The sequence below is a fragment of the Buteo buteo genome, chromosome 2, assembly GCF_964188355.1.
Source record: "Buteo buteo chromosome 2, bButBut1.hap1.1, whole genome shotgun sequence".
Lineage (NCBI taxonomy): Eukaryota > Metazoa > Chordata > Aves > Accipitriformes > Accipitridae > Buteo > Buteo buteo.
Genome location: NC_134172.1, coordinates 51,326,782 through 51,342,085, shown reverse-complemented (window position 1 = coordinate 51,342,085; position 15,304 = coordinate 51,326,782). Strand labels below are relative to the sequence as shown.

At 41.1% G+C, this 15,304-nt stretch overlaps 1 protein-coding gene across 1 annotated transcript in view; it reads right to left on the bottom strand.

Moving 5' to 3' along the window:
* Window positions 1–15,304, bottom strand: part of HECW1 (HECT, C2 and WW domain containing E3 ubiquitin protein ligase 1) — a 271,938-nt gene that overhangs the window by 173,166 nt on the left and 83,468 nt on the right. Inside the window, exon 2 of the mRNA XM_075054515.1 lies at window positions 12,224–12,548. Coding sequence (XP_074910616.1) covers window positions 12,224–12,548 — 325 coding nt within the window. The remainder of the gene's footprint in view (window positions 1–12,223; window positions 12,549–15,304) is intronic.

Genomic DNA, 15,304 nt, shown 5'->3' with positions numbered 1-15,304 from the left:
TCCAGATGAAAGACAGTAACCAATTGACAAAAAGCATGCCATTCTTCAGAGGAATTAGGGAAAATGTTGATAAAGGCCACCTCTCAAAAAGATCTGTAAAAAAATGTAATGGGGACTTCAAGTGCTGTCAGCAGCCTACACTAAACAGTCAGGACCTCAGTACTTGAAAGCTTGCCTGAAATTCCTACAGAGAAGCAAACAGATAGTCAATACATCTTCCTCAGAAGGACTGATGGATTTCAAATTACAAACAGCTGAGTGACCCTTTTGGTCAGTTTGGTTTTACTTAAGAGGCGGAAGTGAAAAACCTACTCCCGTTTCTCAAATAGTATTTTGCTGATATATATGATCAGCCTATCTTTCCATATTCCCCAAGAAAAACAACTACACAATTTAGAACAACCTGGGCTACCTTCAAAGAACCAAATAATTAACATGAGACAGGAACACAATGTCAGACAGGCACCTGAACTTGACACACTATTCCAGTCTCTTATCCATCACTAATTTGATTTAGCACTACATACTACAACACTTGCTTTCTATAAGCTTAATGCAATTATGGTGTAAAAATAGAAGCTACGCTTCATGTCTTGATCCCTTATGAATAAGAAATGCTGTACTTCTGAAATTACAGAAGAACTTATAGTCTTTAGCCAAACAAATTTGCTTTAGCTTGGAATTTAGAAGTGCTTTTGGCCAATACGTATCTCTATACTATAATGACATACGAAGATAGTTAGCAAAATGCTCTTAAAAATAATTTTCTGTAAAAAGAGGCCAAGCTCTGGTTGATCTGTTGTGCAATTTGCATGGAAAGCTGCAGTAAATGGACATTGCAAAGCACAGAATATCAATAAAATTATTTTGCAAGATAATACAAGTGTAAGCCATGGATAACCTTCCTATTTCTGATGTTTCTTCTCTTACCACCCAATTTATCACCTGAAGAACACAAAATGATGACAACAGCCTCTACAATTCACAATGGCAGCTCATAGTGAGTTGTATCAGGCCATGCCAGTGTCCCCTTTTGCAACCCTTTAGCACTGCAAAAACCTAGCCCTTGGAAACCGTGCTTCCAAAGAGTTGTACAATACAAGGGGTCATCATTCTGCAGGGGAGGAGCTATTAATAAGAAATGTATGCAGAAGATGCAGATAGCCATTTCTTATTTACAAAGATACCACAGTAAAAAAAACAAAAACAAAAAAACCACACAAATAATAGCTATCATTATAGAGTCAATAGGAACACTTCCACTGACTTCAGCAGCTACAGATCCAGGTCTAACATGGATCGAAATATCACTGTTAATTCATTTGCCAATTTCTGCCGGAGACAATGAATATACTGCAGTTCACAGTTAGCATCCTTCCTTCTATAGCTTCTTGGGTAGAAGAGAACTGGAAAACAAGGGCTAATCCTGCCCTGGTTCTGAAAGCTCAGTCCTTAATCTAAGAGCTATGCATGTGCTTTGTTTCAAGTACATGAATGGTTCCATTTTAATCCCACAAAAATTAACCCCCTACCCAGTTAAACAAAAGTAAATTGGGAGGGAGAAAATATGAACAATGAATGGAGAACACCAGTGAAAGGAAGACATGGCAAGAGAAAGACCAAAGGAAAGTAGGGAGATAAAACAGCATAAACTGTAATAAAACAGGGATAGAGCTGGAGAAGTTGCAACAATTCTTGGTCCCAGAGGGCAGAAAATGCTGTCCTAAGTAAAACTGCTCTAGGTACACAGAAAGGTAGGCACAGTAGGTTTAAAACGTGAACTACCTAATCTGAAGCAGAAAGAATTACACATAAAACCCAAAGGACACCTGTTGTCCACTCCAAAATCAAGGAGTTACAACTTTCAGGAAAATACTTTTACCTTTGAACATCTACCTTACTTTCACAGCCATATATGACATTATCTATTACCACTTCAGCAGCCTCCAAAATACTGCTGGGAGATATCATTCTCATCTTTCATGACACTGATACAAAAAAAAAAAAAAAGCAAACAAGACTGCCAATTACAGAGACCCTATTAAATTTTGGGGCTGATATCGCTATGGGTTTTCAGAAGGCTCTAGATGAACTGTGGATCCAGCCCTTCCTCACTGTCCTGCCCTCCTTGCACTTGAGCTAACAACATTGAACGTCTGAGCTCTGTCACTTGAGGGACTTCCCTCTCCTTCCCTGCAACAGTGGAGCTTCTGGCTAAAAGCAGAGCTGATGGCAATGGGCCCTATTCTTCTATGGTATCCTTGAGGTGTTTGGGATCTGTGCTCCAGTGCAACCCATCACTCATCATTTCTCCCCAGTAACCACAAATCTTATGCTGAAAAGGTAGACAGAATGGGGAAAGCGAAAAGCTGAACTGGGGCTCAGCATTAATAGCTTGTGGGGGCTAAAAAACCCACAGCAGGTGTTAGGTTGCAGTGGAATGGACATCTATCCAGTAATACTAGTGCCATTTGGTTCTGCGTACAGTTAAAAGTGTGAGAGTATCCACATAGCTCTCATTGCTACTTCAGCTATACCTGTCCCAGCTACAGACTTCTGCTTTAAAGATCCTGCACTTCCAGATTCATTCTCACCACCGTAGCAGATGGACCACATCTGGGTTTTAGTACAGCAACAGCTATACTTGAGCTATGCATTGCACAAACTTCTCCACAATTAATGACATCCAGCTTGCACACAGAACTGAAGATGAGAGGGAGGAATCCAAACAAAGATGATCATGACTGCCTCAGTGCGTACTGAAAAACTGAAGATATGCAATGTGTGGTGAGGTACAACATGGAAGAGTTTTGTTTGCTTGTTTTCAATATAACAACAGTTCCAAAGTTCTCACAGTCAGTGGAAGCCTCCCGATTGATTACAGCGCAATTTGGAAAATGAAGATTAGGAAAAAACAGTGCACCCATGAAATTTGCTAGAAGATCCTGAAATAAGAGATGCTGCAGGCCCAAGGCAGTATAAAGATGTGATATAAAGGGACATAAGGAAGATCTGAAATGTGAACAAGGATGACACTTGTCCAGGTTAACAACATTCATTAAATAGGGGGGAAATAATTTGCAGTTATTTGAAAAATGGGACTTATAGCAATGTTGAAAGACACAACAGCAGACAGTAAATTTGACAAGTATTTGTGATCTGATACAGCAGCAAAAAAAACCTCCAAACACAACTCAGATGTGTGCACTGAAGCACCACAGTGCAAAGAATCTCTTGAGAATCTGGAGTGATTTTATCTGAAAAATAGTATTCAATTATAAGCTTATTACAAAGTTGAAGATCTTCAGTGAAGAAAAAATATCTTCAGGGCTGGAGAGATCAATGGATGAGAAAGATTACAAAAGCTAAACACATACACAGCCATTACAGTAGCTGTGAAGGGCAGCATGGGAATATTCAAATGTTATGAACAGCATGTTTAAATGTTATCAACACTAAGGAGGGGGAATGATTTAGTTTGGTTTAGAAAACTAAGAGAAGAATAGCCTATGCTGAACCTTCAAAATACACATGGGTAGCTTGACAACCTCTACAGAACAAATCTTTCTGCTTTAAACCTTATCCTGACAAGAATTTTATGCTTGTGCTGTCCACAGTTTGTGTTGTGACTGATTCCACCCAGTCAATGGCCTGAATGTGCTGCATGGATTTTGCTTCTTTCGCAGGATTGAGGCCAAAACCTGGCTTTTGGTGCCCCAATATCCCCCACTGACTGATTTCTTCAGAAATGCTATAGTGGGTGATCATTATTGGCTTCATGATCAGTCTGGGCTATACAGCAATACGGGTCCTCCTTGCACAGCACAGAAGCAGTTTTATCCATGGGCATAAGGACCCTGGAAATCGCTGAGAAGGCATAAGACTGATGTACTCCCTTGTCTACATTATTTCCCTCTCCTGATATTCAGGATGACAGTTAAAGCAGAAACCTCCTTTCCACCCATTCATCTAGAAAGAGGTTCATAATACCATAGCTATTATTTTATGGAGAAATACTAAATGAAAATGGGAATCTTCCGGCACACAGTAAACACCTCTACCACATATTAAAGACATTTAAGGAAAAGAACTTGCAACCTACAGGCTTCTTTACCATGACTTCCCTAAGAGACCATAAAGCACACCACCACTGCACCAACTCCTCTACAAAAGCTTTTTGGTGCATTGCTACTAACAACGTTAACATGACACAAATGACTGAGGTGAACTTTGGAAGCACTGAAAGGGAGAATGGATCAGAAGCCATACAAGTTGGGAATATTCAGACACCCTTGCATTTTAGTGTTGACTGTATCTACTTATAAAGGGGTGAATCAGAGGCAAAATCTGTGTTCACATCACACTTCATGGGTCTGGAAACAGCATATCTTGGTTTCATCTGGCTGAAGGGGTCCACCAGGTACAGAACTGGGAAAGGCAAAGTGACTCAGCCTGGTAAAGAGAAGTCATTCTCGCTGGATCCAAGAGCAGCCAGGTGAAGGTAAGCCACATTGGAACAAAGAACTGATATCACTGCACTAATATACCTTCCAAGGCCTATGATACCTAATACCCACTCTGTTCAGCATTTGTGCAGGCTTTCTATTGTTGTTTTTTTTATGACAGGTTTGCTCCTCTGACGCTTTTTATTCCTGAAATAAATAGTGCTGTGCTCAGCGAAAGCTGTCTGGCCACTGGGCACCTCTGTTGATGTTTTATGGAGAGAACAGAATTGCAGGTGTCTAACAAAACTTAACTTGCTGAGACGATCACAGCTAGCCACGGCCACTGTCCCCAGCCTGGCAAGAGACCCAACTACAAGATGACCTACTGAGGAGAAGCCCTAAGACCAGAGCGAGGTTCTCTTCCAAAGGTCATAAAAAGACTGGGAAGATGGATAACCCCAGGACACAAGAAATCCAAACGTCAACAAAATTCACTCTAAGCAGGCACATTGTGAAGAGTTTTGTTTTACAGATGGCACAAAAAGGAAGCCTACAGAGGGTGGAAGCAAGGACAGGTATCCTGGGAGGAATACAGAGAAATTGTCTGAGCAGCCAGGGATCAGCTTAGGAAAGCCAAAGCCCTGAATTAAATCTGGCCAGGGATGTCAAGGGCAACAAGAAAAGCTTCTATGGGTACATTGGTGATAAAAGGAAGACTAGGGAAAATGCAGGCCCTCTCCGGAAGGAAACAGGAGAACTGGTTACCCAGGACATGGAGAAGGCTGAGGTACTCAACTTTTTTCCTCAGACTTCACCAGCAAAAGCTCCAGCCACACCACCCAAGACACAGAAGGCAAAAACAGGGACTAGGAGAATGAAGAACCACCCACTGTAGGAGAAGAACAGGTTCAAGACCATCTAAGGAACCTGAAAATGCACAAGGTCCATGGGACCTGATGAGATGCATCCACAGGTCCTGAGGGAACTGGCAGATAAGGTGGCTAAGCCACTATCCATCATATTTGAGAAGTCATGGCAGTCCAGGGAAGTTTCCACTGACTGGAAAAAGGGAAACATAACACCCATTTTTAAAAAGGGAAAAAAAGGAAGACCCAGGGAACTACAAGCCAGTCAGTCTCACCTATGTGCCCAGCAAGACACAGAGCAGATCCTCCTGGAAACTATGCTAGGGCACATGGAAAATAAGGAGATGATTGGTGATAGCCAATATGGCTTCAGTAAGGGCAAACTGTGCCTGACAAACTTGGTGGCCTTCTACAATGGGGTTTACAGCATTTATGGGCAAGGGAAGAGCAATGGACATCATCCACCTGGACTTGTCCAAAGCATTTGACACTGTCCTGCAAAACATCCTTTTCTCTAGACTAGAGAGACATGGATTTGACAGATGGACCATCACACTCAGAGTTGCAGTCAATGGCTTGATGTCCAAATGGAGACCAGTGACAAGTGGTGTTCCTCTGGGGTCAGTATTGGGACCAGCGCTGTTTAACATCTTTGTCAGCAACACAGACAGTGGGATTGAGTGCACCCTCAGCAAGTTTGCCGACAACACCATGCTGTGTGGTGCAGTCGACACGCTGGAGGGAAGGAATGTCATCCAGAGGGACTCTGACAGGCTTGAGAGGTGGGCCCGTGTGAACCTCATGAAGTTCAACAAGGACAAGTGCGAGGTCCTGCACATGGGTTGGGGCAAACCCAAGCACAAATACAGGCTGGGCAGAGAACAGACTGAGAGCAGCCCTGAGAAGGACTTGGGGGTGTTTGTTGACAAGAACCTCAACATGACCCAGCAACGTGCATTTGCAGCCCAGAAAGCCAACCATACCCCGGGCTGCATCAAGAGAAGCATAGCCAGCAGGTCAAGGGAGGCAGTTCTGCCCCTCTAGTCTGCTCTCATGAGACCCCACCTCAAGTACTGTGTTCAGCTCTGGGGCCACCAACATAAGGACATGGACCTGTTGGAGCAAGTCCAGAGGAGGGCCACAAAGACAATCAGGGGGCTGGAGCACCTCTCCTGTGAAGACAGGCTGAGAGAGTTGGAGTTGTTCAGCCTGGAGAAGAGGAGGCTCCAGGGAGACCTTATAGCAGCCTTCCAGTACCTAAAGGGGGCCTACAGGAAAGATGGGGAGGGACTCTTTATCAGGGAGTGTAGTGATAGGACAAGGGGCAATGGCTTTAAACTGAAAGAGAGTAGATTTAGATTAGCTGTAAGAAAGAAGTTCTTCACTGTGAGGGTGGTGAGGCACTGGAACAGGTTGCCCAGAGAGGCTGTGGATGCCCCATCCCTGGCAGTGTTCAAGGCCAGGCTGGATGGGGCTTTGAGCAACCTGGTCTAGTGGAAGGTGTCCCTGCCCATGGCAGGGGGGTTGGAACTAGGTGATCTTTATGGTCCCTTCCAACCCAAACCATTCTATGATTCTATGATATCTGAAGCAGAGAGGTGGACCAACCATCCAAATGCACAAAGAGAGCCCAAATCAGGGATTAGAGCTGTAATGCACGGACCCGTAACTCCTAGCCTTATACGCACATTACTGTTTCTAAGATTTTCCTTCTCTGCTGGCAGCGTGTGACACTTTCTGCTTGTACGCATCAGATGTTTGGTAAAATAGCTGTACAAACAAGTTCTGATCCAAGTCTGATGGCAGGAAAAATGTAGATCTTTCCACTCGCCTCAGCGGGCAACAAAGCAACATAAGGCCTTCTAAGCTAAAATCAACCTGGAACGTGTTAAACAAATGTTTAAATGTCTCTTAACCAATAGCTTTACAAATTAGATTCATCAGATTATGGTGAATTGCCTTTTGGGGAGAGAAATAACATCAAAGACTGAAACAGAGGAGGAAAACACGCTGTTTTAAAGCTAAACTTCAGTCACTAATTAGGTCAAGACATTCCTACTTACATAAATTTGAGAGGAACTGCTCTGTTAAAAGCCAAATATGGTCAGGAAATTGGACTGTACAAGATTCATGTATGAAGAAACTTTTAATAGCCTTTAATAACGTTTTGCTTTCCCATAAGAAAATGCTGAAAGAAAAAAGCCTACTGCATATGGGTAAGAAGAGTATAATATTAGCCCTGATAAATTCCCAACATCATTGTGCACAGACATTGGAGCAAACAATTCTTTCAAAAGTCTGGTTTAAACATTTCTCATTAGCTACTCTGCATCAGATATGGAGATGATGTCAGAAGTGAAATCTAGCAGCAGCTAAAGTGCTACTGCAGCAATTATAAGCTAGCTCTTTATCTACAGGCAGCTGCCAGCAGTCCATATTAATTTATCTAAGAGGCTTCATACTCTAGCAAATAGTAATAGTAGATGAGATAACAAAGGAGGAGAAAACCTTGAGATAAATAACTGCAAATATTCCATCTGTCACACAGTAGCCATTAAATGAGAGTTCTTTTTAAAAAAATATACAAACATGCTATCTTCATTATTCATAACTTTGTTCTGGTTTCACTTTTTTTTTTTTCCAGTGTGCATCTTCTTTACACATAGCTTTTCTGCAAAGAAAACTCAAATTTCAGAGATTTTTTAAATAGCAACAGAGCTGTGTTATGTTTTAATTTCTCAGACAACTCTTTTTGAGTGTTTACATGTATTTTTGATTGTGGATGTGTTTCTGAAAGACTGCTGATATTCATAATACTATAGTTCTCTTGAGGGAAGGCAAATGCACATCTCAGGTGAGTTGTTAGAGAATTTACAAGTTCCTCTTCATAGCTCAGAGCTGATATATAGTATATACAAGGGGAAGTTAGAACATCTCTTGTGTTCAAGCTTAGCAGGAATGAAATGTAATTCCTACTCCTGAAAGCACAATATTGTCTTAAACACAAGAAAGGCTTGTTCTTCCAATTCCCATATTTTTTGTCATCTTACCACAGCTAGTCTTAAAATGCACTGAAGTAATAAGGTCTATATTTTAACAGAGTCAACATTTACTATTCTCCCTTCAACTATGGATTTTTTCTATAGCCCTTCATCAAAATCACATAGGTGTGTATGGATGTTTTCATGCAGCTTTTTTGCCATAAGACACAACCACCATTTTTTACACTGTTTTACAAGAGATTGACTGGCTGCCTAGTCCATTTCCTGAGACCAGGAGCAAAAGTTAACTCTAATAACCAATTCTAAATCCAGCTTTTACCTGCTTCTACAAAGACTGTTTCCCAGTTGGCCACCCTTAAGAATGTGCACATAGATTGAAGAGGAGAAAAACAGATACCTTGTGATAAAAGCAGCTGTGGCTCTTTCACATGAGGAACAAGCAGCCAGAATTTCCATACAGGGAGGACTCCCTTAACTCTTCTTTCAGGCCACTTTAACCTTTGAATAGCATCCCAAAATGCCCTATGCTATCAAAACATATGAGGTACACTATTTTTGCTCTTTTTCTTTTGGAAGCCTTTTATATCATCTGTATTTCTTCAGACTTGGAACACCTTTGTTCTGAAGCCTACAGTTTATTAGGTATCATCAAAATTTTAATGATGGCAGTGGTGGTGAGAACAGACTAAGTTTTATGCATTTCAAAACCAACACTCGTATTTTGAGATATTTCCTAGAATACTACAATGGCAATGATTAAACTCCTCAAAGGTGAGAACTGCTTTCTGCTCTGCTTTTGTATAGTCCCTTCCTGAGATACTCAGGAGCTCCCACAAGACAAACAACAAATACCAAGTCTAATGATCTCACACTGAGTTTTAAACAAAATCCACAACACACCGCCTGATACCCCAAGGATGCAAATAATTTCTCATTGTTCTCATGACTCACCACAATATTAAATATTGCTACATTCAAACCTTCAGCTCAAATTTCACCAACCCAAACAATCACAAAAAGGATTGGGCTGTGTCCACAAGCTGGCTTTGAGACAAACACTAGAATGACCAGCAGCAATGCAATAGTTAACACTGTTGCCATGCAAGTGGTAATAATAGGCTTCAACACTAATCCTCTATTGAGCAGACTCAGAAAAGCTCATAGTTTCTTTGGTTCTCTTGTTCCAGTCTGGCTGCTAATTCAAAACATAGTCATATATCAGTTTACATTGTGAAGGTCATACCCACAAGGCCAGGAGCATTCCCTCTTTAAACAGGAGTGCAGGTTCATAAAATCTGTGCAAACATACACACAAATCTAAGCCATTAGGGATGTCTGGATCTCCCACCCCTACAGATTGGTCACAAACATCGAATACATGATGCATCAGAGTTTTATTTCAGGTCAGAAGCGTGCTTTTGTAATGACCCTTCCAGTTGTCCCCACTTTGTCACCACCAGACTGTGTGATGATCTTCGGGCACACTCAATTCTCTCCTGATGAAGCTAAACTGAAAGATGCACCACAGTGACTCAAGGGCATTCAGTCTGCCAGACTGAGACTGTTCTAAAGCCAAGCCCCCGAAATGCATTCAGCAGATGTTTCCTTCTGCAGACCCATTCCTACTGGTTCCCCCTACTTTGTTAATGTGGATATAGCCATAGTGCCAGTTACCTTCATAGATTCCATGTGTTTTGCATGTCAAACTAACACCAAAACTCAAGTGATCTTCACAGTCTCCCATGTTTTATCTTTAAGGGAACCAAACCACCAAAGCTCACATTACATTAGGTTTTGGTAGGGAAGGAGTGGGAAGAGCAAAAAGGAATGAGGGGTGCTGCTTCCTGCTATTTCCTCAGTTATTTAGACTGGGAACCTGAGAGGCTGGAGACAAAACACCTTCAAAGACAGCAAGGGTCAACTGTTGGTTTCTTGGGGACTGGACAGAGTATTCATTTTTCATTTGGCAGCAGTGTTCCTTGGAACGAGACATTGACTATTGCCATTAACACCAGGCATTCAGCCAGCAGGGGCAAGGATACACTTCACAATTTGCACTTCTAATTTACTGGGGTGTCTGGAGCAACATCCTGTTTGATATGGTAAATTAAGCAGGAGTAGCAGGGTGGATTTTTCTTCTGCCCAGTTAAACCTCTATGTATTCAGGTTACATACCAAAAAAAAACTTAGGGTGTGTCTTCACAGCCCTTAATACAGTGTCTGAGCTATGAAAGCTGGCTGAACAGGTTCATTCAATGTGAAACAGCTCTGTGCACTTTCTGTTGACTCCACAGATCACCAGAAGGTACGCTTTCCCTCTTTTTACTGAAGCAATACAGTCCTTCATGAGGTGCCTGCGTTACTGCAGAATAGGCTCAGAGTATTTCTTAGTGCCTAGTACTGGGAGCTGCTGTGTATTCTCATCCGTTCCAGTAAAACACTCAACTGCAAGCTTAACTGTAAACACAAGTAATTCTGTTAAGGCCAACGAACCAGACTGCTCTCAGAGTATCTGTTTTAAATCTAGTCTCTGCTTTTTTCCTAAAAGATTTTAAATTTCAGAAGCCTACTTTTATTTTCAAAGCAGGGTATTTTACGAGGTTACTCATGGGAACAAGTACTGCAGCCTGGCTTACTGTAACCTTCACTCCTCTCCCTCCATGTCCTAAAGAGCGACTCTCCTGTCGCTGACCCTCATACCCTGAACTCATTCTCCAGCACCTAACACTGTGCCACCATGGTTCCTCTACATGCTCCAGTACCTTCCCACATCCCCTACATCACCAACATCTGTGTTCCCAACATCCTCAGCACATGACGCCAAGCCTTAGAGTTTTATCCACTAAAGCACTTAAGTAACACCGTAGCTCCCTACAATGCCCCCCTATGATTGCTCCAAAAGCCCAACTCACAACATCATATGCTTTAACTACTTTTGGTTCGCTATCTGGGCAAGACGAAACAGTGCTATTGGAACTAAAATACCTGCTTAGTGCTAGGCACACTTATACAAACAGATAAGGGCTGCGTTTTACCAACATTTCCCTTTGTTGGGGCACCAATTTGAGTCTGTTGTCTTTATCAAGTCACAGGTTTTCAGGAAACATTCAAGAACTTCACATTTTTAAGACCTTTAATCCATAAAGGAATGTGTCTGAAACTGATCCACCATGTTCAAAACTTACTAGTGAGCAAAGAGTTAACACAGACTTCAGTCTAGGCAGTAGGACTATTTCCATAGGAAAAAAACCAGCTTAAAAAAATGCTAATTTTATACTGAAGTGAAACAATCAGGTAAAAGTGGATTGAAACCATTTCTTATTACTCTTATGTGGGGCTGGATTTACTAGATGTAGATGCCAAAAATATGCTAATGTACATGGCTGAATACAGCTTCCGAGACACCAGAAAAAAAAGAAAAACTTTCTGGGACAACTCCAGACTGCCTCAGTCTATAATTATTGCTCGTATCAAAATATCCTTTGGCTATACAGAAAAAGGCATTCTGTTCCACAAGGTTTTTAAATGATTCATATTCTTGACTTGTAAAACCTCTCATCTGTCACAGATTACTCATGGACTCACAAGAGGAAACCCTGAAAATATTATGCTGTCTTTATACAGGAGGTATTTTCCCCAAATCCAAATGGCTTTAAAATGAAAATATCTTGAAATTTCAAGAAACCATCAGAAAGCCTTCTCATATCTCTGCTGAAGAAAAAGTGAGTGCCAGGACTGCAACCAGCAATTCAGGAGCAGAAAAAAATCTTGTAATATGTAAACCCACTTAAAGACCATATTCAACAGAGCTATATCAGCTCATTATTACCATTAGCCCATATTACCCTAATGCTTACAACTAAAACAAGGCAGCAAGAAACCCAAAGGGGAAGGGGTAAGGGGGACTTACCTATGAGATACATGCCAATCCAGTCCCCTGCATCCACTTCCTCCTTTATATCCCAGTATATCACTAGGTCCTGTGAATGCCCAATGGAGTAGTAGGAGCTGCTGACCATCAGGGTAGACCGGCTGTCTGAAGTGACAAGGTCCGTGTCACTGGTAGACCTAGGAATGGTGACCGTCTCATGGGAATTGTTCCTGATGTCCATGTTATGGAACTGGTCAGGGTTATAGCTGTATCTGAGAGGCTCTTTGCACCGGCGCCGATTTTGTGAGTTCCTAGATGGAGACGCCATGGCTGCCAGGCCCAGGAACCTGTTTTGGTACAGATTCTGCAAGGAAAAAAAAGAAAGGATAGTATTTACAGTATTATTCATTTTTCAGTGATGTCAAAGCTCAGGAAAAGTAGTATATCAGAATGAGAAAGTAGGAGATCTTTTTCCATTTGGCATTGCAAAAAAGAGGCTTGAAAAGGTGTAGCAGGAAACATAGTGCTAACTCAACTCCTACTCTGTAATTCTTAGCATGAAAACAAGTTTAAGGGCAAGCCTTGCATCACCAATCTCAGCCACAACTGGCAGCGTGTGAGGAAATTAATAGTAGCTGGCTTCCCCCACATTAATGTGTGCATCGAGACACGAACATCATGACTATCAAACTGCTAGAGAGCCATTCTCTTTTAACATCAGGAGATAGTCTTCCCACTTTTGACACACAAAGTCTTCTTCCCAGTAATTCTTGTTACATTTCCAGAGGAATCTTTCTTGAAGCGCAGTCACCCCAGAGACCATATCCCATCTGGAGAGACTGGCTCGCAATGAGTAAGAGCTCTTCCTCCCTGCTGGAGATCTGAACAGTGAGAGCCATGAAAATGGAGTTATTCCCATTACCAAAATAGAGCTATCTTCACTGAAGTGTAAATACAAACTAAGTGTTGCAGTGTCTCTCAGTACAGCTGATAGCTTCCAATGCTATTGCTCTGCTCCATTTTTTGCAGTAGACTGAGAGATACTATGCACACCTGCTCTGGTAGGAATTTGGGAATGCACCGGACAATTAATAGGAATTGAGAAGATTACTGCAGAGTAGTCATTGTCCTAGCAGTTGAAAAAATATTTAAACTCCAACCTATCCTCCCTCCTCAAGGCAAGCTAAGTGACTTGTACAAAATGTGTCACAGTACATGAGTTAAAAGCTCTTGTGAGTTGGTAGATGGAGAATGCTTAAGTTATGACTGGTTTAAATTTTGATGTGAAGACATCCTCTGATACTGATCAAAATACTGGTTATTCCTTACTTCTGTGCTGTTTGTTTTTTCCATTTTCCTTCCCAGATTTCCCTCTTCCCTCCTTGCAGCTCTGCTATTTCAATCACTCAGCTCTTCATTATTCATTAGCCTTCCATTATCCGTCTGCTGCCAGCCATGCTGTCAAGTCCCTTAGATACAAAACCAGACAGCTTTCCAGTATGCTATGAAATGCTTTTCACATGATCAGAAGTCAAATCACCCTTTTGAACTCAAACAAATTAAGCAGAAGAAAAATCATAGCTCCTCTGTCCAGCCAAGCAGTTACCCAACCCTGGCTTTATTAAGGTTATGGTAGCACAGAATAACACTAAGTCCTGAAAAAAAATATCTTTTGTTTATTAATTATGCCACAAAAATTGGTATTTAGAGACCTATTATTGTGTCTTAGGATTCTGTTGCACAAGAACTGTACAAAGAATAAAAAATTCAACTGGCATGTTTGTACCTCTAGAATATCCTGCCACTTTGCAGACACTGCCCTATAATGCTTACAGTCCATTGACCCAAATCCTCGCATACTGCATTAAACAGCGTTTATAAGCAAAAATAGCTCCAGCAGGAATGCCACACGTTATAGTAAGTGCTGGCAAGACTGAACCAATATGCAAAAGGCTACATTAGAGATACAGAAATAGAAGGAGGAAGGAAGCATGTGGGGGAATGAAGTACATGGTGTTACATTTGCTATGCATCTAATTGCATCTTTGCTGCTTCTTTTCCAACAGTTACAATTATTCACTGTTTGAAAAGAGAGTTGACTTCATCGTATAAAGACCGATATTCCCTGTAAACAGAAAATGCATCTTTTTTAATCAAAAAACAGTGTCTCACATGCTGTGAACATTTTCTAATCTGGGAAGCACTTGTAGACATGCACAATTACCACACTCTAGTCAGTTAATTTAAAATCGATAGGAGTTTCTGTCACTTAGCGAAGGAGGCATCTACTGTCACAACAGTACCCGAGACAACTACTATTTGTTTTATAATGGTGAGGTAGCAACGCAAAGAACTTCAAGACCACTCTTCTGGATTAGTCTGTATCATTATCATGGGTTCCTTCACTCATAGCATGCTACCCAAAAGCTATTTCAGTTCAAAGGCAGACATTTTATTTCTGGTGACAAATTACTCCAGGGAGTAGTGGTTCTGCAGATACTTTCATTTTTGAATGTTAATGGATGTAGCGTATTAATTAACTGCATACTTTCAAATTAAATTAGACTTAAACATTTAATTTTTTCAGCTTCAGCATGTCTTTAAGCAGTTTTAATGAAAATAGTAAATTCATCACTATGATCTAATTCTGTAAGTTCCCATTTTCCTGTATGTTGATGCCAGTGAAACAAATGGCATAATCTGAAAGGAACCCAGAAGGCTATATTCTTCAGAAATCTGAGTCTCTCATATTTCCAACATTGATCCTACACAAATACATTAATCTGCAAAAAAGAAAATCCCCAAACTGAAAAAATCCCAAACAATGGGACAGTAGTCACACATAATTATCTGGATTAAGAAATGGCATCAAAATACAAGTATGGCTGTATGAATAAGTAGAAGAAAGGTTAGGAAAAATAGTTACTACACATTTTATTACCAGCTTTGCATGTTTTCCATGCAACTGTCTAAAGCATGCACACAGCCCCCAAGCCCTGGTGATAGAGTCCCAACCATAGTGAGACAGCTTCAAAAAATTGCAAAAGACATCCTCTTGATGTCCTGTGGAAGCAATCCAATCTGTCATAGATACCTAGTATATAAAAAAAAATTATATCT